The 26,665-nt window shown below is 57.2% G+C and overlaps 10 protein-coding genes across 10 annotated transcripts in view; 5 read left to right on the top strand and 5 right to left on the bottom strand.

Moving 5' to 3' along the window:
• Positions 1 to 2,142, bottom strand: part of M421DRAFT_352612 (uncharacterized protein) — a 4,976-nt gene extending 2,834 nt beyond the window's left edge. Inside the window, exon 1 of the mRNA XM_033589584.1 lies at positions 5 to 2,142. Coding sequence (XP_033442897.1) covers positions 5 to 1,886 — 1,882 coding nt within the window. The 5' untranslated portion in view covers positions 1,887 to 2,142. The remainder of the gene's footprint in view (positions 1 to 4) is intronic.
• Positions 2,143 to 2,890: 748 nt separating this feature from the next.
• M421DRAFT_77599 (proteasome-domain-containing protein) lies at positions 2,891 to 3,802 on the top strand (the record flags this gene model as incomplete). The annotated part of the gene is made up of 2 exons (XM_033597336.1): positions 2,891 to 3,064; positions 3,146 to 3,802. 2 exons carry the CDS (start codon positions 2,891 to 2,893, stop codon positions 3,800 to 3,802), a joined length of 831 nt encoding a protein of 276 aa, XP_033442896.1.
• Positions 3,803 to 4,235: 433 nt separating this feature from the next.
• Positions 4,236 to 5,683, bottom strand: M421DRAFT_104936 (Actin/actin-like protein; the record flags this gene model as incomplete). Its single annotated transcript, XM_033587074.1, has 2 exons — positions 4,236 to 5,578; positions 5,632 to 5,683. The coding sequence occupies 2 exons, from the start codon at positions 5,681 to 5,683 to the stop codon at positions 4,236 to 4,238; spliced, it is 1,395 nt and encodes a 464-aa protein (XP_033442895.1).
• Positions 5,667 to 8,397, top strand: M421DRAFT_426711 (glycerol:H+ symporter). Its single transcript, XM_033594481.1, has 4 exons — positions 5,667 to 6,251; positions 6,301 to 6,368; positions 6,437 to 7,033; positions 7,081 to 8,397. Exons 1-4 carry the CDS (start codon positions 5,978 to 5,980, stop codon positions 8,047 to 8,049), a joined length of 1,908 nt encoding a protein of 635 aa, XP_033442894.1. The 5' UTR covers positions 5,667 to 5,977; the 3' UTR covers positions 8,050 to 8,397.
• On the bottom strand, positions 8,301 to 9,692 carry M421DRAFT_77639 (uncharacterized protein; the record flags this gene model as incomplete). Its single annotated transcript, XM_033597339.1, has 3 exons — positions 8,301 to 8,462; positions 8,517 to 9,317; positions 9,366 to 9,692. The coding sequence occupies 3 exons, from the start codon at positions 9,690 to 9,692 to the stop codon at positions 8,301 to 8,303; spliced, it is 1,290 nt and encodes a 429-aa protein (XP_033442893.1).
• An 884-nt stretch (positions 9,693 to 10,576) lies between these two features.
• Positions 10,577 to 12,665, bottom strand: M421DRAFT_426709 (calcium-dependent phosphotriesterase). Its single transcript, XM_033594480.1, has 2 exons — positions 11,287 to 12,665; positions 10,577 to 11,237 (listed from the first exon to the last, which is right to left on the bottom strand). The coding sequence occupies exons 1-2, from the start codon at positions 12,645 to 12,647 to the stop codon at positions 10,904 to 10,906; spliced, it is 1,695 nt and encodes a 564-aa protein (XP_033442892.1). The 5' UTR covers positions 12,648 to 12,665; the 3' UTR covers positions 10,577 to 10,903.
• Positions 12,666 to 14,068: 1,403 nt separating this feature from the next.
• Positions 14,069 to 14,737, top strand: M421DRAFT_77613 (uncharacterized protein; the record flags this gene model as incomplete). The annotated part of the gene is made up of 2 exons (XM_033597338.1): positions 14,069 to 14,231; positions 14,283 to 14,737. The coding sequence occupies 2 exons, from the start codon at positions 14,069 to 14,071 to the stop codon at positions 14,735 to 14,737; spliced, it is 618 nt and encodes a 205-aa protein (XP_033442891.1).
• A 24-nt stretch (positions 14,738 to 14,761) lies between these two features.
• On the bottom strand, positions 14,762 to 17,177 carry M421DRAFT_426706 (uncharacterized protein). Its single transcript, XM_033594479.1, has 3 exons — positions 16,930 to 17,177; positions 16,305 to 16,876; positions 14,762 to 16,211 (listed from the first exon to the last, which is right to left on the bottom strand). The coding sequence occupies exons 1-3, from the start codon at positions 16,982 to 16,984 to the stop codon at positions 14,826 to 14,828; spliced, it is 2,013 nt and encodes a 670-aa protein (XP_033442890.1). The 5' UTR covers positions 16,985 to 17,177; the 3' UTR covers positions 14,762 to 14,825.
• Positions 17,178 to 17,313: 136 nt separating this feature from the next.
• On the top strand, positions 17,314 to 19,078 carry M421DRAFT_426705 (uncharacterized protein). Its single transcript, XM_033594478.1, has 2 exons — positions 17,314 to 18,132; positions 18,180 to 19,078. The coding sequence occupies exons 1-2, from the start codon at positions 17,328 to 17,330 to the stop codon at positions 18,605 to 18,607; spliced, it is 1,233 nt and encodes a 410-aa protein (XP_033442889.1). The 5' UTR covers positions 17,314 to 17,327; the 3' UTR covers positions 18,608 to 19,078.
• A 5,771-nt stretch (positions 19,079 to 24,849) lies between these two features.
• M421DRAFT_352408 (uncharacterized protein) lies at positions 24,850 to 26,623 on the top strand. Its single transcript, XM_033589582.1, has one exon. It carries the CDS (start codon positions 24,940 to 24,942, stop codon positions 26,425 to 26,427), a length of 1,488 nt encoding a protein of 495 aa, XP_033442888.1. The 5' UTR covers positions 24,850 to 24,939; the 3' UTR covers positions 26,428 to 26,623.
• The last annotated feature ends 42 nt before the right edge of the window (positions 26,624 to 26,665 follow it).

Below are 26,665 nucleotides of genomic sequence, written 5' to 3'. Positions count from 1 at the left end.
GTGCCTCCAAAGGGGCTCGGCTTTTGCTGTCCAAGGCCTGCAAAGCCAGACTGGCTTGCACCCGTGCCTCCAAAGAGGCTCGACTTTTGCTGTCCGAGACCTCCGAAGCCGGACTGGCCAGCAGGTGCTCCGCCAAACGGAGAGCCCGAGCTGGCTCCCAAAGTCGGCTGGCCAAACTTGGCGAAGCCAGAGGAGCCACCTCCGGAGAAGGGGTTCGCAGGAGTCGAGGAAGGCTGCGGCGACGCTGAACCCCAAGGCGAGGGCTTAGCGATGCCTGATGCGGCACCAAAGGCAGGTGCAGCGGGGGCAGGCTGGCCAAAGGTTGCAGCGGGTGTGGAAGGAGCGCCAAAGGCTGCAGCGGGTGTGGAAGGAGCGCCAAAGGCCGGTGTCCCAAAAGAAGCGGCTGGCGTTGTAGAGGCGAAAGGAGAGGCGCCAAACTTGGGCGCAGAGGGTGTGCAGGGCGCGCCGAATGCTGAAGCCGCGGGCTTGCCAAAAAGACTGCTGCCTCCGGGAGTAGGAATCTTGGAGGGCGATGGCTTCGGCGCAGGGGCTGGCGCGCCCAACGTGGACGACGGAGGTGCAATGAGGCCGGGGTAGCGCTTGCCTTTGGCGATGGAGCGGTTCCACACCACCCAGTATGCCGACAAGATACCCTGGTGGGTGAGGAAGACGTAGGCGGGCAGAGGGTGTGGGGCTTGGCTGATCTCCTCGTTCGAGGCAATGGGTCGCAGGAGCGTCTCCGTCGCGGACAGATCCAGCGCCTCACCAATCAGGAGACTGTCGCCGTCCTCGCCAAAGACTCTGCGCGGGACCTGAGCACCCTGGCCTTCGTTGAGCTCCGTCACTGCGTACTCGTGGACGGGCCCGCCGCGAGACAGCTCGGCGCTTGCCGAGGTGACGGCAACGATGGTGTCCGAGTGCGAGTTGGTGAGGATGAGCAAGTCGTCGAGATCAGGCTCCCAGTTGCGCAGTCGTGTGACGGAGAGGCGGGGAGGGAAGGCGCGCGGCGGGGCGTCCCAGGCTGGAAGTATGGGCTCTTCTGGGGTCGGGTGGAACGAGAACGAGGTCCAGCCCTTGTTGCTCCGCACGTAGTGGTACCTGGCCTCCTCGGGCTCGCCCGTGTCGATTGCAGACTGCTTCGGGAAATGCACAATGAAGAACTCGTCGTTGGCGAGCCAGACCAGGCCGCTGTAGGTGAAGCCCTCGTTGAGGGAAGGCGGGCGCGGGACCACAGCCTTCTGGGAGCCGTCGGTCAGGTACAGGACGCCGGTGCCGTCTTTCAGGCCGACTGCGAGCGCCTTGCCGCGGGTGCTCCACGACGCGCACACAACGCCGTCGTCCCTGAGCGTGCTTGTCTTGCCGCTGGCGACATCCATCAGACACAGCTTCCCGCTGTCCAGGACGGCGGCAAACATGTGCTCCATTTCGGATATGGGGTTGGGCAAGAGCGCGCGCACGGGCTGCTTGTCTGTGGCGATCTCGTTTCCAGCCTTCTGGACGCCGCGCAGCAGCTGTGCAGGATCGAAGACGGCGAGGCCGCCACCGTCCTCTGCCGAGATGACGAGGAAGTCGCCCTCGGCAGAAAAGGCAACATGGCGCAGCTTGGGGACCGGCAGCGTCGCGTCGGGCGCAAACTCTGCGACGACGTCCCACTCGCCGGCCTTGTCCTGGAACGCTTTGCGGACCCTGTCGGTCGACGCCAGCACGAGGGTGTCGGGGCCGGCAGCGGCGAGCAGGCCCGGCTTGGAGGCAATGGAGAGGAGCGTCACGCTGGCCGGCGGCACCGCGTCGGTCGGCCACGGCGTGGGGAGGAGGCGGAGCTTCTTGGCGCCCTCTGCGCCCTGGCTGAGGGCCTTGAAGGACAGTTCCTGGACGGCAGTCAGCATGCAAGGCGCGCGTCGACGGTCCCGCGGGATGGCGTCGGTACCTCTGCGAGAATGGACGGCACGTCGGCGCCGACGTTGGCGGCGGGCGCGGCGGGCGCGGCGGCGCTCTGGCTGAAGCTCATGGTCGCGCGCGGCTGGTCGGGCCTGAGGTCGCGGCTGGTCTGGCGGCGCAAGAGCGTGGGCGAGGGGTCATGCGAGCTGAAGCGCGGCAGCACGGGCGAGGATCTGGCCGAGGCGGGCTTGGAGGGCGAGTGCGGCGACGGGCTCGGGCGCAGCAGGTCGAGGCTCTTCTTCAGCGACGCGGGCGACTCGACGCTCTTCTTTAGCGACGTGGGCGACTCGACGCTCTTCTTCAGCGACGCGGGCGACTCGTAGGAGAGCGAGGAGCGCAGGAAGCGGGTGGGCGTCGCGCGGCTCGGGGTGGGCGTGTTGCGTGCCTCTGAGCCCTGGGACTGCGCGAGTCTTTCACTCAGCTCGCGCTCTTCACGCGCTTTGTGTTCGGCGCGTTCCTTGTCAATCTGCGCGAGCGTCGCGGGTCCGGGCACAACGAATCTCGACGGGGGAGCCAGGGCGGAAGCCGAGCAGCGCGTGCCTCTGACAAAAGGCACCCGAAAGCAAGACGGCGGGGCGGCGGACGGCTGCGGTGCGAGTGCGCGCGGTGATGGCGGCGCAAATGTACATGTGCAGTCGGGACGGGCGCTGCTGCCAAGGATCAGATAGGTACCAGAGTGGAGCACAGCTCCCGCCGCGTTGACCGTCTGCCTGCTTCGTACCTGGAGCACAAGCACTCTCGTGCCAAAGTACTCCACCACTCCCCGTCACCAACCACTGCTTTCACTGCACCGTCCGCTGAAGCTGCCCGTCTGCCCCGACCGTCCGCTGAAGCTGCCCATCTGCCCCGACCGTCGGTTGATACGTCTGCCCGTCTGCCCGTCTGCCCGTCCGCCTGTCCGCCCGTCCTTTCTCACGCCCACCGCCCGTCCTTTCTCACGCCCACCGCCACCATGGCCGGCTTCGACTTCTCCAGCCACAACCGCAACGCCGCCCTCCACGCGCAGGGCGTGCCGCTGCCCAAGGCGACGAGCACGGGCACCACCATTGTGGGCGCGCTGTTTGACGGCGGCGTCGTCATTGCCGCAGACACGCGAGCCACCAGCGGGCCCATTGTGGCCGACAAGGTGCGCGCGCCCCCGCAAGCAAGCAGCCACCGCATGGTGGCATAGTAGTAGAGGTTCGCCGTGCTGACCCAACCACGCCAGAACTGCGAGAAGCTGCACTTCATCGCCCCACACATCTGGTGTGCCGGCGCAGGCACCGCGGCCGACACCGAGTTCACGACGGCCATCATCTCGTCGAACCTCGAGCTGCACGCGCTCAGCACCGGCCGCAAGTCGCGCGTCGTCACCGCCATGACGCTGCTCAAGCAGCACCTCTTCCGCCACCAGGGCCACATTGGCGCCTACCTCGTCGTCGCCGGCGTCGACCCCACGGGCGCCCACCTCTTCACCGTCCACGCCCACGGGTCCACGGACAAGCTGCCGTACGTCACCATGGGCTCTGGCTCGCTGGCGGCCATGTCCGTCTTTGAGACCCAGTGGGAGCCGAACCTGAGCCGCGACGCCGCCGTCAAGCTGTGCGCCAGCGCCATCGAGGCCGGCATCTGGAACGACCTGGGCTCGGGAAGCAACGTCGACGTCGCCGTCATCACCGCCGAGAAGACGACGCTCATGCGCAACTACATGACCCCCAACACAAGGCAGCCCAAGCAGCGCAACTACCGCTTCCAGAAGGGCACCACGGCCGTCCTCAACGAGAAGATCATCACACGGGAGGAGATTAGCAAGTACGTGACCGTCTCGGAGCTCAAGGACGGGGACGTGACGGCCACGGCCGAGGCCATGGACCTCGACACGTAGGGGGGTGGCAGAGTGGTGACTGCACTGCGCCAGCCAGATAGATGGCAATACGATGACTATGAATGAATGAGTCGGATGATGGCTATGAATGAGGGGATTCTCTATCCCTGTGAAGCAGTGGTTCCATTGTCTTGTCATGCAGCAGTGACTTTGTCCTCCTCGGGCAGCAGTGACAACCTTTTAATCGCAGTAATCTCGTATCCCTTGTATTGAGCAGCATTTCACATCAAGCAGTGACTTCATAGTCCCACCTACGCCTCATCTCACCACACCTCACCTCCCACCACACCTCACCTCACCTCCCACCACACCTCACCTCACCTCCCATCACACCACACCTCGCCTCACCTCACCTCCCACCACACCTCCCACCACACCTCCCACCACACCTCCCACCTCACCTCACCCCACCTCAGCTCACCCTCCACCACGTCTACCTGCACCGCTTCTCCACAATCCCCGCCCCGTGCTCCTCGTACTCCTTCCGGCTGACCCACAGCTGGTGGAAGCTGCCCAGGCTGGCCAGGATCGACCCGCCAATCCACGCCGCGTACTTGCGCTCGACCACGCTGCCCGGCGCAATCAGCTTGCTGCGCGTGCTCGGGTACACGCCGTTGATCTCGGCGTTCAGCCGCTCCGTGAACTTGTGCAGCAGCGTCGACCCGCCCGTCACCACAATGTTGCCCAGCAGCATCGGCCGCTGGTCCGCGTCCACCTGGCTGACGGCCGCCTGCACGAGCCGCGGAATCGTCCACTCGTCCTTGGGCCGCGCCTGGCTCTCGCTCGCCAGCGCCGCGCTGGCGTCGAACAGGCCCTCGGCCACCCGGAACCGCTCCGCCCCGAACACGTTGTTCCACCCGTCGGGCATCTCAAACGGCCTGCCCGGCGCGCTCCGAGCGAGCTCCTCGTTGCTCCCGTTGCCAAACCGCCCCGGGCCCGCCCAGACCTCCACCACGGACTCCTTGAACTCCGTGAGCACCCGCTCCTCCTCGTTGAGCCGAAACGACGCGCTGGGTTCCACGGGGAATGTCTTGTACGTCGCGCTGGCCGGCGCCCCGGCGTCAACCTGCGTCTTGGACTTGACCAGGTAGTGCGGCGTGAGGGGAATCTCCGGCGACGCCGTCTGGAACGTCTGCCGGATCTGCTGGCTGACAAAGTTGCCTGCGAGCGGCGACTTCTGCACGCCCTTGCGCAGCACCATGCCGTCGAGCACGGGCGTGACGCTGGTGTGCGATGCGCCGACGTCGATGATGATGCCCGACGCCTTGCCCGAGGCAAACGCCGCGAGCACGCCCGTCTTTTGCAGGAAAAACGCCGGCACGCCCCAGTCCTCCATGGCCACCTCAATGTACTTTTCGCGCGCCTTGACGCTGTTCCACCCCGGCTCCGTCATGAGCAGAGGGCTGTCTTCCATGGGCTTCTCGTTGTTCTCTACGCCCTCCATTTCCACCTCCATCGACTCGCCGTTCGCGGGCGCGTTGTTGAGCCCGTTTCGTGTCGGGTCGCCGGCTCTCGCGCCCGTCAGTCGGCTTGTGATCGAGTACTCCCACAGCTTCGCCGCCGCGTCCCAGTCTTCCACGATGCCGTCTGCGCCCCAGTAGTTCTTGATGTTGACGTTGCCGACCGGCGAGTGGATCGCGTTCTCGCCGAACAGGTACGAGTCGTTGTCGCTCTGGCCGTAGAACGAAGGGCACACGCTCTTGGGCACGTCCTCGCCCGCGAAGCCAGCGCGTGTCGTCGAGTAGCCCGGGTCGAGCACGATCGCAGAGACCTCGTCTACACGCTACGTGTCAGTATGCGACGCGGTATAGCTTCGTCGGTGGAATTACCTCCGGCATATTCGCCCGCAGCCGGCGCCGTCGAGGAGTTGGTCATGTTCATTGCGCCGAGTCCTCCCGCTCTCAGGGCTTCTCGAGTGGTATCCCGTAGCTCAACGGATCGATTGACGCGTAGTTGGAGGTATGCGACAGCAGCAAGAGTGTCTTGGCGTGGGTGCGAGGTGGAGGAGGAAGCTTCGCGCGAGCGCCAGGTCGAAGGCGCGAACACGCCAACAGCTCCACCTCGAACTCGCTCGCACCCCCGTCCTCCCCGCAACACCAACACCAAACGCCACCCCACGTGCATGGCGTGCACATTGAATCGCCAAACATGAAGACATAGCTCTGAAACACCATAATGGCGCTCTCATATATTCGCCAGCTCTATTCGCTGGACACGCTAGACACCCGTTTCGTCGTTCCGGCCACCTCGCCCCCTAGGGAAGCCCTAGAACAGGCAAACGCCGACCCTGCGAGTCCCTCCCCGATATCCAATGGAAGAGACAAGAGCCGGAATGGCCACGACAACGTTCAACCGCCGCGATGGAGGACCAACGAGTTCTACTTTTACTACCTCGCCATATCAGCTAGCGTCTTCTTCATGTTCAAGCTGGTAGTTGATTGTTCAAAGGGTCAGTCTATTGCAATCACGCATCTTCATCCACGCTGACACCAGCGTAGAGTCTCATCCAAACTTTTCACACTTCTCCCACCTGCTGTCCGATGGCTGGATACCGGGCCGCAAAGTGGTGAGTATGCCCCTGTCACGTGCCAGCATATGCCCCTGTCACGTGCCAGCATATGCTGACGACCAAAGGACAATACGGATGCGCAGTACTCGGGCTTTCGACAGAACGTGCCCTATCTCTTCGTAGTTGTCACACTCCATCCGCTGTTGAGAAAAGCGTACGATGCCTTCTGGAGGGCCGACACGTACACTCAGGTCCGCCCATCCCCCGGGGGACTGACCATGGGCTTGACAGCTGCAGCTGCCGCAGATGCTCGTCTGAGCCAGCGTCTGTCCTTCGACGTGGGCTTTGCCGTCGTCTTTCTGGCAGCACTGCACGGCTTCTCCATCTTCAAGATTCTTGCGATTCTCTACCTCAACTACCAAATAGCCATGAAGCTGCCTCGAGCTTACGTGCCAGGCGCAACGTGGATCTTCAACCTTGCTGTCTTGTTCGCCAACGAGCTGTTACACGGTTACCGCTACTCTGCCATCTTCGCCTTCTTCCTCCCATCAACACTGTCCGAGAAGGGCACGCCAGCCACCAACTTTGGTCACACGCTTGACAGCTACGGGGGGCTCATCCCGCGATGGGACGTTCTCTTCAACTTCACTGTCCTTCGCCTCATCAGCTTCAACCTGGACTACTACTGGAGCCTGAACACCCGTGCGAGCAGCCCGCTAGAGGTATGTCCGCCGTCCGGGCGCCGTCCGATCAAGCTAATAACATCAAGAAGAAGCAACTCGACCCCTCGAACCTGTCGGAACGCGACCGCGTCTCCATCCCCGCCAAGCCCCACGACTTCACCTTCCGAAACTACTTTGCCTACACCATGTACTCCCCCCTCTACCTCGCCGGCCCCATCCTCACCTTCAACGACTACATCTCGCAGGCGCGCTACCGCCCGCACAGCATCACCTCGAGACGCACCGCTCTGTACGCCATCCGCTTCGTCATCGTGCTGCTCACAATGGAAATCATGATCCACTACATGTACATGGTCGCCATCTTCCACGCCAAACCCGCCTGGAGCAACTACACCCCCGCGCAGCTCAGCATGCTCGGCTTCTTCAACCTCAAGCACATCTGGCTCAAGCTGCTGATCCCGTGGCGCTTCTTCCGGCTCTGGGCGCTGCTCGACGGCATCGATCCGCCCGAGAACATGGTCCGCTGCATGAGCGACAACTACAGCGTCATGCAGTTCTGGCGCGGCTGGCACCGCAGCTTCAACAAGTGGAGCCTGCGCTACCTGTACATCCCGCTCGGCGGCAGTGCGCTGCCGGGCTTCTGGGGGAAACTCAGAGGCGTCGCAAACTACTGCGCCGTCTTCAGCTTCATCGCCATCTGGCATGACATCCAGCTCCGGCTGCTCATGTGGGGATGGCTGGTGACGCTGTTCGTGCTACCAGAGATCATTGCCGGCCACCTCTTTCCCGCCCGCAGGTACAAGAACAGCCCGGATCTGTACCGCATGCTGTGCGGCCTGGGCGCCGTCGGCGAGATCCTCATGCTCATGGTTGCCAATCTGGTCGGGTTTGCGCTGGGCTTGGACGGCCTGGACGGCCTGGTCAAGGGCATCACGGGGTCGTGGTCTGGCTGGGCGTTTCTGGCGACGGCCTGCTTCGCGCTGTTCACGGGCGTGCAGTTCATGTTTGAGTGGCGGGAGGCCGAGAAGCGGAGGGGCATCAAGATGAAGTGCTGAGTCGTGTGGATGAGTCGTGTGGATGAGTCGTGTGGATGAGTCGTGCACGGTGAATGTATTCTTCGTGTGTCAATGGCACTCACATGTCGCTTCAAGAGCACACCCGCCAGCCAGCTCATGCAATATTCGTTTTTTCGAATTACACTATGATCGTCATGAATGCGGTTATCGTTTCTACCTAACGCCATGATGCAAATGCTCGCTGATTGTCAATGCCACCGCCCCTCCTTGAATCTACACACATCTCCCGCTCACGGGATGATCGACGGATCGCGCGGCCAGTTCGCCGCAAACGCCGTCCACGGCGTGCCCCGCATGGCCATATTGCCCTCCCCGTCCTTGGTGTACAGCTGCGGCTCGTAGCCCTGCACGCTCGCCCACGTCCAGAACAAGCGTCGCCAATAGCACGTGACCTATCCCTCGTCAGAACAAAATCGCGTTGTGCATCCATCGGGGAAGAGACTTACAGCGGCAGGCGTCAAATACCGCCTCGCAAACGTTTCGTAGCTGTTGCGCGCAATCTGCTCCGCCTCGGCGTCGTGCTCGCGGTAGTACTCCATGGCGGCCTCGAGATTGCCAAAGTTCTCGCTCGCCTCGATGTAATTCACGTCCGGACCCGCGAGCCGCATGATGTGCGTATGGAACTCCTGCCACTCGAGCGGGTGCGTGACGAGCGCGCTGCGGCACAGCTGCAGATACTTCAGCCGGCCCGAGTAGCTGGTGCCCTCTGTCTGAACGGTGAACTTGTAGCCGCAGAACTGGCGCAGGTTCATAACGTCCTTTGTGTGCGCGTCCGACGCGTTGTTGATGACGACGGGTTTGATATCGCTCCAGGGCTTGCCCGCGCTGATGCGCACCAGCTCCTTGCGCAGCTCCGCCATTCTGACCTTCCCGCGCCATACGATCCGTGGGTCTTTTTTCTCCCAGGGCACTTCGGCTTCTTTCATTTCTATCTCCCGCCGGATGCTGTTCCAGCTCGGCGCATGCGTGTAGTTCCAGCTCCAGTACGCGTAGTTGGGCATCATCCAGATGTCGTTGTACTCCCGCTCCTCCTTGCGCGTGTAGCCGAAGAAGACGCCCTTGCCCTTTGAGCGGCGCGGGAGGTCGTCGAGCGAGAGACTGAACTCGATGTTGGGCACTGAGGGGTCCGACGTTGGGGATGTGGAGAGGGCGCGGTCGATTTGCGCCAGTGTGCCGAGGATGCGCTCGCGCTCGTTGCCGTTGGTTACGTAGCATTCTTCCGGTTTGCCCGAGTCGATGACGAAGAGCTGCTTTTGTTAGAGACGATTGGCGGATTGGGTGTTGGTGTGTCGTACCTCGCCTTCGTAGATCATCAGCCGGAGCATACATCTGCCCTTCGCGATCTCGATATCCTGCATGTGTACTTTCCGCCCCTGCCGCCGGGCGACTGACTGGTCGAGACTGTGGTATAATTTTGGGAACGAACTATCGCATTGTTCGTGACTGAAAGTGTGGATGTTTGCGTGCTTGTCAGCGTCGAAGATGAATTCTCGCCGCTCATGGGGGAACCAGCCGCCTCTCGTCGACTGTGTCCAGAGGGACCATAACTGCGTCGCTACGATAAAAGTAGAAATATAAAAAACAAGATGCGTAGTCGAGACGCCGAGTCCTTTGTGGATCATAATGGCATAACGTGCGGGACAAACGAGTGACTAGACTGCTACTACAAAGAACCAATGTGAAGCCGTGGAGACGTTGGGAGTGACAGAATCAAGAAGCATTAAGCCATGGGACGAGAGCGAAGCCTACCCTAAGACACACCATCAGCGGGTGGCCCGACGATACGACGATAAAATGAGGGCGAGCTATTCGTAGCTCGAAAACGGCCGGTAAGCCCCAGCGAAGCCCCAGAGCCAGGGGCTGCCCAGGTACAAATCATGCCTAGGTGCGATAGGTATTCACCGACCCACTCACGGCAAGCGGCAGCGCTCACGACTCCACCAGCTTAGAGCGACAGGCGCACGGCGCGGTCACACTGTGACAAAATGGGATTTGAAGATCTTCCGGAGTTGATACGATTTGGACGCAGGGGGCGTGTCGTGGTTTGACCATGCTCGTTCCTGGATGCCAAGAGCAGTTGATTATTGGCTAGATCGACCGAGGTTTAGCTGGCGCAGAGCACGCACACCGCGTGAACTCCTTCGAGAGTGGGCCTGGACTGCGGCTTCAGCAGGCACCGTCAGCGCAGCACGTCGAAATACTGGACCTGATTCGCCGCTCGAATGACGGTTCAGGTGGATAGGATTGCTGCAACTATATCCAGCGACGTGGATAACTGGATCAAGCAACGCCATGCATGCGAGACACATGGTCTGACAGCGACGATCGGCTTGGGCGGGAGTCTTGGGAAGACAAGCATCAGCAGGGGCTTGGTGGACCCTGAAGCTCATTTCCTCAAGTGAACGAGCCCTCACTGATGATGTTCCTAATACGAACATCACAATGAAGCACTCGGCATCTTCGAAACGCCGAGAAAATACATAGTATGTTGATCAAAACAAACTGTTGGACGATGTCAATTGGGTAAATTCGTGAGATGGCATGAGAGGAGGCGTTTGCTTCCAGCTTCAAGGAATAGTTGGCGACCACAAACCATGTGTAGATCATAGTCAGCGTTGCGACCTGCCTGTTCTGTGGACTTGATTTGGAAGTCATAGGGTGTGACTGCCGGGATGAGATGTTGTGAAGGAGAGAATGAGTCCTCGCGAAAGGGCGTGTCAGTGTTGACCATCTTCGGATTTTCTGCTTCTTGAACGCCGTGCTCTGAGCTGGAGATCAGATCGCGCATTGGAAGCAAGCTGTTCGAAACCTCGAGACCTGGCAGCGAAGGGTTCTACTCCACTTCTTCATACCTCAGCGCCTCCCAATTGACCAGCGCCCCCTTCACCGTCTCCGCAACCTTCAACAACCAAAGCTTCTTCCCATTAAGCAGGAACAGCTCGCCCTTGCGTCCAAAAGTAAAATTAGCAAGGCCGCCAGGGACAAGCACTTTGCCCAACAGCACGCCACCAGGACTCCATACACTCAAACCATCACCACACGCGGCATACACGTTGCCGGCTAGGTCGCATTTCAGACCATCTGGTACGCCAACATCAGCCATGGCGAAGACGCGGCGGTTCATAAGGAACTTGGATTGTGCGCGGTCGCCGACGTCGTATGCGTAGCTGCTCAATGTCAGTTGGGTGCTTACAATTTATGAAGCGAGAGGCTGACATTGTACTCGCGCGCTCGAAATCCACATGCCCATTCCCATGAATGAATTCCGTATCGCTGATATAGCACGTGCCTTCCTTCGGACTAAAGCATATCCCACTCGGCCTCCCGAACCCATCAGCCACGACTCGCACATCTCCCGTGTGCGGCTCGAATCTGTACACCTGGTTCGGTAGCTCGGGAGGGGGCCGTGTGCCCTGGTCGTGGCCGTAGACGGGGTCCGTGAAGTATATACTCCCGTCGCTGTGCACGGCGATGTCTTTCGGCGAGTTGAAGCGCCGGCCGTAGTAGTTGTTGACTAGTGTACGGATGCGGAATGGGTAGTCTGATTCCATTTGTACAAGGCCCGTGGTGTTCTCCATATCGCCCTGGGCGCAGAACAGGATACCGTCGATCACGCCGTCGTTGTAGGCTGCGCCGCCGGCGGGGTTGCGAACTTGATTTGGAACTTGGGTCCGTGTCCATTGGTTGTAGATATTGCGTGTCATCTTGCTGATAATGGCGACTTTGTCGTGTCCGGTTGGGAGATTGTATTGGTTGCTGGTCACGTACAGGATGTCGTTCGCTGGTGTGTAGACGCCGCCCTGGTAGGCAAAGGGGAAGTCCTCCTCCAACGCGACTTTGAGGTCTGCACCGGTGCCGAGTATATTCTGGAAGCGCTCGTTGTAGATGAGGAACATGGGCTCATCCATGGGAAATTGGCCACGCGATGCCGTCAACAGTCGCTGCTGCATGGGGACTATAACACGTCTGACGCCGCTGACTGTTATGATGGGCCAATTCGTAGTCACGGGTGGTGGAGCAGCAGGCGGTATATTGGTGTATGTGGACGGCGCAGGAGGCGTGAACGAGCCCTCGCCAGTCTTCCTTCTCACCGATGTTGCGGTTGTCCTCGCACGCGGAGGCATGCCTCTGTCATCCAGCACATCGTTCAACTCGTGGTTGTGCTCGTGACAAACACCAGTGACCTTCCAGCCGCCGCCAGACTGAGGCTGCATCTTCGCTCGCCAGGGACATCCTGTCATTCGCGTCGCGTACACTTTATGCCCAATGCCTTTGCTCTTGTACTCCTTCGACCGGGCGCATTGCAACATCACACGCGTTATCCTCTTCTGGCCCGTCTTCATAGGCGTGTACGATTTGGTGCGCGAGATGGCGATACCGAAGCCGCAGTCGCGCCCGAGATGGGCGCGGATCTGCTTGAGGCCCTCATGGTAGTCTTCGGCGCTCACATATTCTGGAAGAGGTCGCGAAGTGTACAGCGGCCCATCGTGGATTTGCGGTGCTGGTTCAGGCGACGAGGGTGGATCATTGAAATCAATTATCTCGCCTGGCCCGGGCCGCGGTGCGATTAGGGCCATGGGGTGTGTCCATGTAGGCACTTTTGGGTGTCTCTCGAGAGCGCGACGGCGTTGAGCGAAGATGTCGCAGCGCCGGTCCAACCTCGGCGCGCTTTGGTCACACCCAACTCAGACCGAACACCAAGCTCAACATTCTTTCCTGGATGTACAAAAAGATACAAAGTGCATCGTCAGAACGCCGTATCGTATCAGCGGTATGCATGTCGTTCTGACAAGAAGTTGTCTTCTTCTAATAGGAAGTGTCAGTTGCAGTAAATGACTTTCTGCAAGTATCTTGCACTTGTCATAGATCTCTCTCGCCTTGTGGACGTTAGAATGATTTGGGTGTAGTAGCTATCTTCCCTTGCTACCTGAGAGGCAGAATGCAGGTCAGAGCCAACGAGTTGACAAGTGCCTTTCGCACACTCAACAAGCATGCAAGATCCAGTGGAGGTTACTTCGTATAGCGGCTTCGCCACACCCAAGTCCAAGCAAGAAGACCAGCAAGTCTCATTATCTGATTCGGACGCTCCTGCTTAAGGTCTCCTTCGCATTTCCAAGCAAGTGGGCTCCACTCAGGTTTCCATGGGCCTTGGCACTTTGGGAGAAGCGTCATGAGATATCTTCGCGTCCTTGCTGACATGGGCCTTGGCACTTTGGGAGAAGCGTCATGAGATATCTTCGCGCCCTTGCTGACATGGGCGATAGTCGCAACATCGATACGAACAAATTGGGGGTGGTCCGAAGGCCGGGGGTTGATGACGCCATGGTAGTCATCAGCGTGAAATGTCACACCAACTTGAGCGCCAGCAGCCATCAAGTACCGAGAACTTCGAGTTGATGAGTAACGGTCCGGGACAAGATGGAAGAGACATGCTTGTTGTGCCAAAAACTCAAGGAGTTTAAAAAAGAAGAGAATGGCTGTCAGGGTCGTTCAGTAGGGAGACCTTCACAGTCCACAACAAGCATTGTCACCCTACGGCAGTCACCATCGTTCAGACCATACAAAGACAGATGTTTCGGACTCTCTCTCATCTTCGAACTCATCTCGAGCTTCGGACCCCGCGTCTTCCGTGTCCCCCGGGCTGTCCAAGACAGCGGAACGTGTGAGAGCACCTCATTGGCCATGACACGTTTTCGCCATTTAATCGATCGTCATACATATTCCTACAGCAACCCAAACTCCACAGCAATAGATGTTATGTCATAAAGAAGCATTGCAGCGACGTCACACTGCTGTTGTCGGTGTAAAAAGTATTCCGCTCTCTGCACCTGGTTTGACGTAATTCTGCTTCATCATGTCTGCTCCTCGACTACTTGTACGCTTTGCTGCTCGTGCTCCGGCTAGATATTCGACAAAATCCATTGCTCGATCTACATTGACATTCAAACCCACACGTCTACAATCCTCGAGACAGTTTTCGATTTCGTCACAGTTCAAGATGCCGGAACAGCTCAAGTCCCATGAGGTCAACTCCCAGACGGACCCTTCCACCGCCAAGCAATACGACACCGAGACCGACAAGGTCACACAGATCACGGATTTCTTTTCCTTGGCCGACAACAAGAAGATCGGTATCCTGAACACATACCGTAATGGTGTTGGTAGGCAATCTCACTCACCACTGCCACCAAGCTACCACTAACACCCTCCAGGCCCTGTCGGTCGCTCCATGGCCGTCGCCCGCCGCAATGGCCCTGACTTCCTATTTCTTTCCAACAACCACAGCAAGAAGTTCTCTGACCTCGAGTCAAACAAGGAAGTCCAGATCACCTTCCAAGATAGCAAGACACAAGACTGGATCTCCATCTCTGGCACTGCAACAACGACCTCCAACTCCGATCCGCGCATCAAGGAAGTCTGGAGCCGCGCCGCGGCAGTCTGGTTCGGCGACCTGGGCGACGGCAAGCACGACGGCAGCCCTGATGATCCGCGCATGACTCTCATTGAGGTAAAGAGCAAGTATGTCGCGTACTACAAGACAACGGTTGGTATGCTCGGATTTGCAAAGGAAATGGCTGGTGCAGCTATCACAGGTGGAGTCGCAAACACGGGTGTGCTGAGGGAGTTGAACGAGCAGGATTTGGAGAAAGCGAGGAGCATGAAGTAAGCTCACTTGCATGTACCACAGCAGACGTGGTACCTTTCGAAGCTCTGATGTCTCTCTTCCATTTTCATCAATATTGCTAAAGATCATCTCACTTCTCCTTCTCCCCTGTGATGAACTTCCTCACCCGCCTCACAGCCCCCAGATATCCCATCCCATCCATAACCGCCTCCTTCTCAACCCACACCCCTAACACTCCACTCCCGACCTTCCTCTCTCCAATCTCTTCTTCATACTGACCCAGGTACGCGTCCTCGACATACGCCCATCCCGGCGTCTCCACACATCCCACCACAAAAACTGTCCTCTCGGGCTTCAAATCTTCCATGAGCGGCTCCAACGCCTTGGGAACTAGGACTTGTACCACACCCCTCACCGGATCGATACCGCGCACCAGCGCAGCGCACATGACGCGCGTCGTGCGGGGGTCAAGCGGTTCTGTGTACCCCAGCTTCTCGTTTGCAGCGAAGTACGGGATCCAACTCTTGGGCGTGCGGGGCAGCGCGGTGTATGGAGTCGGAATTCGCGAGGATGAGGATTGCAGGATGTGAACTATAGAGCCGCAGAGGTAGTGCAGTAGTGAGGAGGGAGGAACGGGCTCGGTGAGCGGGAGAAAGCCGACTATGTCTTGTGTCTGCGTGGGTGTGCTGAGGTAGGAGAATTCCCAGGGCAAGTGGGTGCTGAGTGGTGTCGAGGTCCAGGATGGGACCGATGCGGTTGGAGGTGTAGAGAGGTGGAAGTAAGATTGCATGTGCATGGTGCGCAGCTCGGTGTCTGATCGCATTGGCTGGAGTGATGATCTCTGTGCTGTGATTTCGTGGAGCATGCTGCGGTGTTTCTTACTGCTTGTTTGTAGGGCGTGGAGCTTCTCGGCGCTGGAAGGGTCGATCGTACGTGTATCGCCTAGGTGGATGATGTTTTGGAGTTTGAAGCGCACAAGCAGCTGTCCCAATAACGAGAAATGTGTTGTGTAGAGGAAGCCTGGGGTATTGACAAGTAGCGGGAGAGACGAGTCGCGCGAGAAGAGATTCTTGTACGCCAGATAGAGGTCCTCAATGCATTCGCGATAGTGCTCCTCGTAGTTCGCCAGATTCATTGGGATGACATGCGACCGGACTGTTTCGTTTTGATCGGCGCCTGGTTGCAGCGGCGCCGTGAAAGGGTGTGTAAAACTGGGCCCTAGATTCAACCGCCTTACGACGACAAGACATATCTGACCTGGCGGTGAATACTCCGGCTTGCTGTGATCCAGGTCTAAGAAACAAACGGCGGGTACCGCGGATTTTGCTCTGCCCATGCCTGTGAGGTATCGGTTGATCAACCTTCTACAAAAGGTAGATTTCCCTGACTCCGGTGAGCCGGTGACGAGGGTAGACGAAGCCTCACTGGCACAGTCCTCGATTGCACGGAGCCAATCTTCTGGGCTTGACTGAGGCTGAAGAGGTCGTTCGAGAGGGTCCTCTTCAGAGTTGGTGATCTGACATCAACATTAGCGACATGTTATGTTGGCGCGCTGATGATCAACGCCTTGCGTTTGTCACATTGTGGCGAAACTTGAGGCTGGACTTACTATACCAAATGTCCGCCTCCTTTCCCCTTGCGAACCTATGTTCCAGATGTCTTCATAGAGGGGGCTCAACTTTGCGAATGGTGTTGGTTCCTTGCACGATGAGAACTGTACATAGTTCTTTGCATCCAGACCTCTGATCTTGAAGATTGGATGTGTTGCTGGTACATACGCACGGTAAGTCTGTCCCTTCTGACCATCCCGCATGACAGCACCGATGTTTGCGCCATTGACATTGATCGCGCCTCTTGATACCTTGAAGTCAAAGTGACCAACAAGAGCGAAAGTGGTGTTCTTATCCAAGTTGACGCTTAGCTCAAACTCGTTCTCGGCGAAGATATCCTTGGGGTTATTTTGCCAGTTGCAGAGCTTGAGACTGCGCCGCTTGAACACTGGCTCTGACTCTGCTTCAGACTCTTCATGCTCGGATAGAAGCGCCTCAACAGGCGGGCTAGATGGCGCAGCAAGTGGCTCAAGTGATGTATCCGGAATGGTGACGGGCTTTGTTGCAGCTTCTGCTCTCAGTCTGGCCGCTGCTATGGCACTAAGTGGCTTCTCAGCTCTTGCAGCAGGCTCTGCATACCTCGTCAGGATAGCTGGGGCGAGATTGGGCTTCCATAGCTCTTACTTTGCGTTGAAGCAACCGCAGCGGTTTGTTCTAGCTTCCTTCTCTTTACTGGCATGACTGTAGTCCTACGCAGTACACACTTTTTAGGTATCTGCAACTATTGTCATTCCCGACCCAGATGTCGAAGTTGCCGATTTAAAAGGAGCGCCAGAATTCTGCAACATCGAGATCGAAATTCCAAATTAGGCAGATTGGGTCTCTGCTCCAGTCTCCCAGGACGTTCTTGAAGTTCTACTCGCCCTTTGCAGCCATGGTGTAGGTCAAGTCGCGTCGTGAATACCCTTCCGTTAGCGCGTCCAAATACGTGACAGCGTCCAGCCTGCAGGCGGTGGCAGAAAAAGTTCACGAAGAGAGCTCCGATCCTCAGTCGCAACTTAGAGCATTCCCGAGACAACGAAATGTCAGCAAAGAAGACGCCAGTACCGTTGCCGGGCTCGAAGCCCAAGAAGTCCAAAGTCCCGCTACCAAAAACCTCGCTAAGTCGGGAGTTGGTTGGCAGCGACGACGACTCGTCCACAGAAAGCGCACCGAAAACGAAGAAGGCAGAGAAGCCAAAGGCGACGATTGGCGTACACAGGCCAAACGGCGCCGCGAAATCGAGTACAAAAAAGAACTCTTCCTCGAAGTCGGCCCCGCAGGCCAAGTCTGCGCCCAAGAAGCCTGCGCCGAAGACGATCTCAAACCCCGAGCAGGTCGTAGAGCTTTCGAGCTCCGAGGTCTCCGATGATAGCGATGCGCCGGCAAGAGATATCCAATCAAAATTGCCTGGAGAGGTGGAGATGAAGGATGCATCCAGCGACAGCGATAGCGACAGCAAGTCGGACAGCTCGAGTGAGGAGGAAGAGGCTGCGAAGCCGGCGCTGAAGCCTACACAGGCCGCACATTCGAAATCAGTAGAGGTCGAGCTCCGCGCTGCGAAACCATACCAGCCACCGAAGGGCTTCAACCTCGTATCCGAGAAGGATCGAACTGGATCGAAAGCCGCAAAAATTTTCGAAAATCTGCAAGGAAAGCAGATCTGGCATATCACCGCGCCTGCAGGAGTGTCATTGAAGGAGCTGCAAACCATTGCGATGGACAAGGCTATGAAGGGAGACGCTATCTTGAGCCACCAGGGCACCAACTATGGTTTCTCAACAACTGAGAAGAGCGAGGATGGCCCTCGAGAAGTCCTGGTGCCTGGGAAGCATGGCTATCGTACAGGTATGTTCGCCGAGCACATCTCGAGATTGCCGTCTGACTTCGCATAGCACTCGCCAAGATACAGCAGACGCTCCACCTCCAGGAACTTGTACGACTGCCGAAATTGACCTCGAAACAAGCGGATCCTAGGACAGGGTCGGAAGCCGCTGCATCCATCACACGATCGACCATCCGCGCGCCACGACCGCAAGTCAAGGGCTTGAAGATGCGCTACACACCGCTCGGTTTTACTGGTGCTGTATCCGGAGGAGTTCTGGGAGATACCGACAGCGAGGAAGATGAAGTTCCACAGGAGCGTGCAGGGCTAGCTGCACCAAACGGTCTGAACTTACCCACAAAGGCTGCGAAGAGGAGGCACAGCGAGGCCAACGGGGATGAGGTGCCTACAAAGAAGGCCAAGAAGCACAGGACCCCAGAAGAACTCAAGAAGAGGGAGGAGAAAAAAGCAAAGAAAGAGAAGAAAGCAAAGGCATGAACCTCGCGTTGATCGTTTGAGAAGAACGGGGCGTCACTTGGTATTTTTCTGCATCGAGCGTTGCATTGGCTTTACGAACTTTCAATATCTACGTGCATGGGTCCGAGGAGGCATTCGGAGCTTGAAAGTCATGGCATGTGCAAATCAGCGATACCAGCAATGGTAGTCTATGCAATGCCAGAATGCCGTTTGGAAAGAAGTAGCACCAAGTCGATCTGTCTGTATTGAGTGGACGTTGGCTTGTCGGTGGTTTCAATACGAAACAGAGTTCGGTGGACCGAGACGGCGCATCTTGACGGGACGGGGTTGAGAATCATCATGATCGCCTTTTGGTGGTTCGTTTGGACGCAGGGCAGTGGAGAAGCAGCTTGACATGGGCCCGCCAAGTGCACCCTGACAGCATTGTCCCTTCGCGGGTAGATCCAATAAATGAAAGAGAAAACAACACATCAATGCAGTGCCGTATAAACAGGCAACGGTTGCTAGAGAGGGCAACGGGCTTGGACGATGAAGTGCAAGGCTGTTCCGGTAGCTGATCCGACTGGCTCTGCACTTCTCCGAACAACGTTGGCGGGTCCTGCGCATGGACCTCATAAACACGCGAATGATCGTCGCGTACCGGTCGCGCAAAGGGGAAAGTTCACGCTGCACTTTAGGGTCGTCACTTCACCGACTCCTTCATGGACCAGATATGCCGATGAGCACGCCGCGAGGCTCCATACATATACGCGCCAACCCCACACGTCGCGCGCACACCCGCCAGAATGGCTGCCTCGAACGCTCCTGTCTCCGCTGCTGAGGCGACCCAAACAAACAACGGCAAGCCCACAACAACCGCAGCCACACGGGCTGGACCCACGCATAGCCCCATGGAGCGCAGCATATCAGACTTCGAGGATGTTCAGGCCTTCGATGTCGCCGATGCCGACCTGCCGCCACTCCCTGAGCCCGAAGACGACAGCTTCCTGCGCCAGGACTTCAATGACGACAACGTACCGAGCGATGGCAGCGAGTTTATGGATCGCAAGATGAAGCGCCAGCTGATGGATGTCGAGTCGAGCTTCATCCCCGATCTGTCTGCGCACCCTGCCGCTTCACAGACGCGCGTTGGCGCCGACGATACCTACTTGTTTGGAGGGTCTCCAATCACACTGCGCCCTGCGACCCAAGACGCAGAAGTCGCGCAGAACGTGCCAATACCAGACGAAAGCGAGGGGGATACACAGCACACGGACTCATCGATCCTGTCGAACGAGCCGCCGACACCAGCAGGCGCCTACAAGACACCGGCAGCACGGCGCCTCAGTGTTGACACCACTGATAACTCGCTGGACCACGGAAATTCTATGTCTGAAGCTGCGCCATCATCGCCTTCGGCTGACGCCGCGCAACGAAGGTCGAAGGGCTATGGAGACAGGAGCGAGTCGCCCGGTGTAGCAGAGACAGAGCACAATGGACTGGACCACTCTCTGCGACCTGTGTCGAGCGCATCAACGGTCAAGGCCCCAGACTTTAGCAAGTTCGAAGAGGCTGCATCGATCAACGGCGCGACAGACGCCAGCCTAGACAGCGCAGCGATGATGACTCTACCTCAGATCACGACGACCTCTCCACGAGCTGGAAAGCGACCGGCTTTCTTGCAGAACCGCCAATCGAGCCAAAGATCCTCCGTATCCTCTTTTACAAACCACTCTGATGTGTCTGGCGACGCGGCGAGCACAGCCAGCTTGGGCGCCGACTATGCCCTACAAACAGGCGGCGCAGTCCCTCGCCCGGGCTTGCCTCACAGGAGCAGCATGGGCCTATCAAGATTGCCAAGTTTAGGCAGCATCGCCTCCTCCGTTTCGGGGTACAGTGACTCCAACCCTTGGGACAAGCACCGAAGTGCTAGCGCAAATTCACTGTCTGGCTTGCTGCACCCTGATGGTGGTCTGGGAAGGGTGGATGAAGAGCTGGGTGGCACCACAACGCCGCCAGAGACTCCACGAACAGGCGCGGCAGGAGGTCCTACAAACCTGACTGATACTGTGGTCGCTAGGCACGTCCATGATATTCAAGTCCCTGACACAGTCGCGCGAGAGTTCAGAGCGAAGCATTCTCGATCGCCGAGCCGGCATTCGGCGACCCCGTTCACCAGGAGCAAGCACAATTTGACACTGAAGGAGCAGAATAGCAAAATCGACAAGCTCAGCAAAGAGAACTTTGACCTCAAGCTGAAGATTCACTTCCTCGACCAAGCGCTGCAGAACCGGTCTGATGAAGGAGTCAAGGAGATGATCTCTAAGAACGTTCAGCTTCAGACAGATCTCGCGACCGAAAAGAAGGAGTCCCAGACCTTACGCAAGAAAGTCCGAGAGCTGGAGCGCAGACTCAAGTCTCAAGAGGAGGGGCAATCTACGACAAAAGATGGTGGTAGCGGATCGGAAGACGAGAAGAGTGGAGATTCGTCAACACAGGCTGAGCTGGAGGAAGAGATTCATTTTTTGCGCGAACGTCTTGAGTCAGCAGAGACGATCACAGAGCAGTGGCAGCAAGAGGCTCTCCAGAAAGAGGCGGACAACCGGCGCATGGCAGACTACATCAAGACGATGCGCGAAAAGAGCCCGTCTGGCGAATCTGGGCACAACGAAGCCGTCAATATCTGGAGAGAGGACCTCCACGAGGAGCGAATGCGTCGCGAAGCGGTGGAAGCTCGTTGTGAGCACGCAGAGTCCGAACGCGACAGACTTCGTGAGGAGTTGCAGCGTACAAGAGAGCAGAACCGCCAGATACTGCAGCACGCCAACAATCACAGCAGCAGCCGGAACCATACCAGCTCGCGTCTAATTCACCAATCGTACGCTTCAGACGCAGCCTCAGAGCAACAGCGTCCTTCGTCAGGTGGCTCCAGTACGCTGGTCGACCAGCTCCAGAACAACAACGAGCGGCTGCAACGCGACCTGCATGCCCAAACTTCCATGCTTACATCGCGGAATCGCGAAAATACACGATTGCGCGAAGAGAACGAAGGTCTTAGGCTCACACTTCGAAGAGGAGACGTCGGGTCCATTGCTGGGGATAGTATCCTGGAGCGATCCATCTCTCGCAACCACATGAGATCCGTCTCGCGCGCTAGCGGCGGCACACGGATTACTCAAGTGAGCGATTCTGATCGTGAAGATCTCGAAAGCAAGTTGGCAGCCGCACGGGACGAGCTGTCTCAGCTGAAGCTCCAGAACAAGGAGCTCGACGATCAACTTGTTGGACACCTCGACATGCTAGAGACTGCGGAGAACAAGGTCAAAGAGTGCGAGACAGAGCTTGAGGCACAATCTGAGGACATTCAAGCGCTTGCTGCAGAGCGCAACGAAGCTCTGGAATTACTGCAGGACAAAGAGCAAGAATGTGAAGAGCTCAGAGCGGAAGCACTCGAGACGATCCAGAAGCTCGAGAATGAGCTCGAGCAGATGCAGCAAGATCGCGACCGCATAGCGACCGACCTGGAGCATTCCATCGAAGACTTCAACGCCCTACAACAGGAGATGAAACATGTAAGCGAAAGCCTAGTTCAGCTTGAAGATCAACAAAACGCAAGCGTGCGCAAGATCGAAAACCTCGAAACTGAGTTGCAAGACGCGAATGAAGAGTTGGACAGGCAGGACAAGATGCTCAACGACGAGAGATCGAAGAACGAGAAGCTTGACATTCAACTTGAATCGTGCCAGGGAGAAGTTGACTTCCTTCGAGAAGAGCAAGAGGGTGATAAGATCAAGATCGGCGAGTTGGAATCGGATCTCGAGAATGCACACATTAACATGCAACACGAGAAGGAACGACTCCGAGACCTTGAAGATCGCTTCGCGGAAGAGCGACAGCAACGGGACGCCCTGGAAAGTCATGGCAAGCAGGAAGTTGAGAAGGTCATGACTGATCTCAACGCACAACTGGCCAAGCTCAAGGACGAAAGCAGAAGGCTGCGGAAGGATCTGTCCAGCAAGGAGGTTGAGGCAAACAACTGGCGACGACAACACGATGAGTTGGAGACAAGCCTTCGCGACGCTCTCGGCAATAACAATGGCTCCAAGCCTGGCCTTCTCAAGGTAAGCCACACATCCTCGATCCCATCATCCATCATTCGCAGTTACTCACATTGGACAGGGCATTACGAAATTGCAAAGAGATCTCGATGCCACTATCGAAGAACTCAATTTCACAAGGAATGTCCTTCACGAGAAGGAACAACTACTGCGCAACCGCGACACCCTACTCGAGAGCACAGGTCTGCAAGTCCGACAGAGCACGGAAGCGCTCGAGCGCGAACGCCAACTGCGCCGACAAGAGGCGGCGACATTCGAAAACGCCAAACGCGGCCACCAGTCTGTCACCAGGACAATACAGCTGCACGAGACCAGAGTCCTCGAACTGGAGTCGCTACGCAGCCAGGATCGTCAGAAGCTACACGGCCTCGAGAAGCAATACAAGGAGCAGCTACTTGAGCGCAACAACTTACTCTATGCGCTCTGGAACCGCTTATCGACATTGTGCGGTGCGGAATGGTGCAGAAGCCATGCGCTCGTCAATGGCGAGCTGACGTCTATGGAGTTAATCTCGAGAAATATCAAGGGCTTCAACAATAATATGGTACTTGCAGTCAAGACTGTTGAAGGTATTATCGGTGGATTCCGGCAAAGGATACGGGCAACCGAGAAGGACCTCGTTCGCGATTACCAGACCCTTGAACACACTCTCGATGGCCGCCTCAAGCGCCTCGAGCAGCTCGAGAAGGTAGTCTTGGCACATAAACAATCCCAGTCCATTGGAAGACCGAGCACAGTGCGCGGTGGCATGGTTGAGCTGAACTCCGCAGAAGTTACCAAGCTGCGCAGCGAGAACAAGACCTTGCGAACGGAAATCTCAACTTTACGTGCCATCACATCCACAGCCCAAGCTGGCGACAGCTTGATCGTCAGCAAGAACCCCTCTCGAACAGGCTCGCCTACTTCATCTAAGCGTGGAAGTATGGCCCACACCCTACTCCGAGCGCACTCGACTTCAATCGTGGAACATCTTCAACAACAACAGCAACAAACCCAGAGCGGGAGCCGATCACCAGGGCACCCGTATCCCGAGGCAGGGCCACTGCAGCCTAGCGAGCAGAAGTGGATCCACCGCCTCAAGGAGCTGGAGCGAAGGCTCAAAGCTGAGCGCGAAGCCAGACTTCTCGATCGCAGCGGTGCGCGAAAGAGGCTTGAGCAAAAGGTGGAAGAGAATGCAGACCTGAGGGCAATGCTCGAGAGGGAACGTGAGCGATTGGCCGCCGAAGGTCCAAGCTTGCAGAGGAGCCTGAGCGTTGATACATCACGAAGCCGGGATCGAAGTGCAAGGAATAGCGTTCTTAGCAGGCAGACGACTCTAGACAGACAGCAGGAGGAGGACATGTACTAGTAGTACAGTGTTCCGGTGCATTGTAGCGAGTGTTTCGGTTTCATGCCTGTTGTTATGAGATAATGTATTAGCAGCATATGGCTACGTCCATCAGCGTTGGGTGTTTGGCGTCTAGAATATCTGGATCAGGAAGGCGTTATGGCGGCATTGATAGTAGTCAATAAATACCAACCCAACGGTGCCTGGTAGCAACTGCCTTCAATTTCACTCCTCAGCCGTACTTCTCAATCATGCATACATTCCGGGCAGGAACAGGCTGTACTCGGCCAAGACATCGATCGAATACCTGCGGGGTCAGCTTCTTTTGCCACTCGTTGACAGTCGATGGGCAACACTCCCTCCCTCGAGTACGCAATGATACAGGTCCAACCCCAATGAACTAAATCTACCTTCACCTACTTGCTAGAATGCTCGCATAACAGGTAGCGTATAAGGTCTCTCCAAGCGTAAACCGACCGTCACGCCTCATCCACACTATGCAATGCAACCGTACATCATCCGCACTCCACCTGAGACTCACCTATTGGTCTATAACATGCCTTGGACTGCTGCCGCCTGCGAACTACTTCTTTTGTCCCAAAGCAACCGGTGACTTCTTCGATCCGGCGACATCGCTCAGGCTGAGATCCGTTCCACCTATCTTCTGGCAGCTGGTTGTAGCAAGCTATATATTGCCAGATCAGGCGGCGTCGCGTCCAACGAATCTGTTAGGCGTTAGCTACGGGTGACGCCAAACTGACTCTCGAATACCCACGCATACGTTTCGACGATCTTGCCTTTGCGAAGACTTCCGCTCCCGCCTCTTCGTGTCATCAGTCGCCAATTACCCTCAACAAGGTCCATTGCGCCTCCTCACACGTCTCACGCACACCCGGGAAGCGACTTTTCCGTCCCGACTTGCTGAATTTATGCCAGAACACCCTGCCACCTCAGCCCCGCATACAAACACACGACGGCGGAGGAGTCCATCTTTCCTCCAACGCCTCAGTAACTTCGATCTATCGAACAACTTACTCTTCAACCTTGAGAGGGTCTACCAAAGTCTGGGGTTCTCGCCGGTCAGGACGAGTGCTTCTAAAGAGCAGGGTGCAAAAGATCGAAGTATTGAAAGCGAAGGTCACCTTCTCCTATCTATTGAAGAAGAAGACCAAGACGAAGAAGAAGAGATACCTATCAAAGAAGATTCGAAGATATCACACTTGCAGAGTACAAACATGGTAATGAGTAAAGTAGGAGGGAGGCCGCCGAAGAAAGCTCTAGCTAAGGCGAGACCTAAGGGGAAGTTGGGCGTCGTGACTACGAAGAAGCGCAGCCCGCCCGCAGCCACCAAGATTGAGCGCGCGTCGAAGATCCAGAAGGCTATACCCAAAGCGAACAGCGGCAAGAGGGTTAATGGTAGAGGCGCGAGTGTAACTGGTGCAATTGTCATCTCTGGCAGTGAAGGTGAAGATCGCGATCTGCCTAGACAGTTTCCTATGGACACGTTGACACCACCTCGGCAAATGCTAAAGATTGATTCTCCGGGCAGCGAAGATGATCTGAAGCCAATGCCTATGCCTACACCGATACCAACATCTACTCACAGCAGTCGTCTCGAGAACGAGCTTGTGCGCGTGAAGGTGTCACACGAAAGGGAATTGGAATGCCTCCGCCTGCAACTGAATGCATTCGAAGCAAAGGTAAAGCAAATCAAACAAGATGCCGAACGACAAGCGCTCGACCTGCAACGCCGACAAAGTATCTCAAGCGACGGGCAGATGGCAGATCGCGAGGAAGAACTCGAGATCAAGAAGCGGCGATCAAGCGACCTCAGCTGGGAATGCGATCACCTACGCCGGGAGATGGAGGCAGCCCGCAGCTGTTTGAAAGGCGAAGCAGATCTGATCCAGCAGCGCGACGAATACGAGAGACTGTACGACGAGGAGCAAGATACCAACGCCGACCTGACGCGTGGGCTGGAGGACAAGGACCAGCTATCAGCACACAAAGCGGCAGAGATGTCAGCTGAGATGCAGCAGCTCTCACAGCAAATCCAGGACCTTCAGCGCGAAGTCAGCGACCTCAGGGCCGAAAGCGCCGCGCTCAGAATCACCACCAACCGAACACCTCCGCCCAGAAGTGACTCTCCGGCGCCCTCGCCCTCGCCCTTGCAGTCAACATCGGCATCGCACGCCGAGCTCCGACTTGCCGACATCCGCAAGACGTACATTACCGTCAAGAGGAGGTACGACAACCTCCACTCTGTGGCGAGCGACATCTCGACTGCGACGCGGTCTTGGGACTACAGCAGCTTTGGCGAATTCGGCACGTACTTGAGGCAGTTGAAGACGGCGCTTGATGTGAACAGGCCGGAGGAAGGTGTGGTGTCGGCTTCACAGGTGGCGAAGGTGGATTGACATATGGCGAAGTAAATGTGGTCTTGCGTATCATGATTTGGTATCGTGTATGTATACGTACTGCATATCTGCAACTTGGGTATATGGGCAGAACAGATAGGCTCAAAACTTTCCGTTGTTTCCGACAAACATGCTTCCAAGTTGATGTTCCGAGATTTGCGAGAAACGGAGGATACCGACTTGTCGACTCTGACACCTCTGCACGCGATCATGTCGTCCTCGTTCTCCAAAGTTATGT

Source organism: Didymella exigua, assembly GCF_010094145.1.
Source record: "Didymella exigua CBS 183.55 unplaced genomic scaffold M421scaffold_64, whole genome shotgun sequence".
In the NCBI taxonomy this organism is placed as follows: Eukaryota; Fungi; Ascomycota; class Dothideomycetes; order Pleosporales; family Didymellaceae; genus Didymella; species Didymella exigua.
The sequence above is the reverse complement of the archived record's forward strand: the minus strand, read 5'-3'. Positions and strand labels throughout refer to the sequence as shown.

Excerpts from the sequence above, each read along its gene's own strand:
- M421DRAFT_426709 (XM_033594480.1), bottom strand. The coding sequence starts at position 12,647 with ATGGCCCTAATCGCACCGCGGCCCGGGCCAGGCGAGATAATTGATTTC. Across the intron at positions 11,238-11,286 it reads TTCGAGCGCGCGAGTACAAT|CTACGCATACGACGTCGGCG; the intron begins GTCAGCCTCTCG and ends GACATTGAGCAG.
- M421DRAFT_426705 (XM_033594478.1), top strand. The coding sequence starts at position 17,328 with ATGTCAGCAAAGAAGACGCCAGTACCGTTGCCGGGCTCGAAGCCCAAG. Across the intron at positions 18,133-18,179 it reads GAAGCATGGCTATCGTACAG|CACTCGCCAAGATACAGCAG; the intron begins GTATGTTCGCCG and ends GACTTCGCATAG.
- M421DRAFT_352408 (XM_033589582.1), top strand. The coding sequence starts at position 24,940 with ATGCCAGAACACCCTGCCACCTCAGCCCCGCATACAAACACACGACGG.
- M421DRAFT_426706 (XM_033594479.1), bottom strand. The coding sequence starts at position 16,984 with ATGCCAGTAAAGAGAAGGAAGCTAGAACAAACCGCTGCGGTTGCTTCA. Across the intron at positions 16,877-16,929 it reads TGCGGTTGCTTCAACGCAAA|AGCCTGCTGCAAGAGCTGAG; the intron begins GTAAGAGCTATG and ends CGAGGTATGCAG. Across the intron at positions 16,212-16,304 it reads GGAGGCGGACATTTGGTATA|ATCACCAACTCTGAAGAGGA; the intron begins GTAAGTCCAGCC and ends TGTTGATGTCAG.
- M421DRAFT_426711 (XM_033594481.1), top strand. The coding sequence starts at position 5,978 with ATGGCGCTCTCATATATTCGCCAGCTCTATTCGCTGGACACGCTAGAC. Across the intron at positions 6,252-6,300 it reads GGTAGTTGATTGTTCAAAGG|AGTCTCATCCAAACTTTTCA; the intron begins GTCAGTCTATTG and ends ACACCAGCGTAG. Across the intron at positions 6,369-6,436 it reads GGATACCGGGCCGCAAAGTG|GACAATACGGATGCGCAGTA; the intron begins GTGAGTATGCCC and ends TGACGACCAAAG.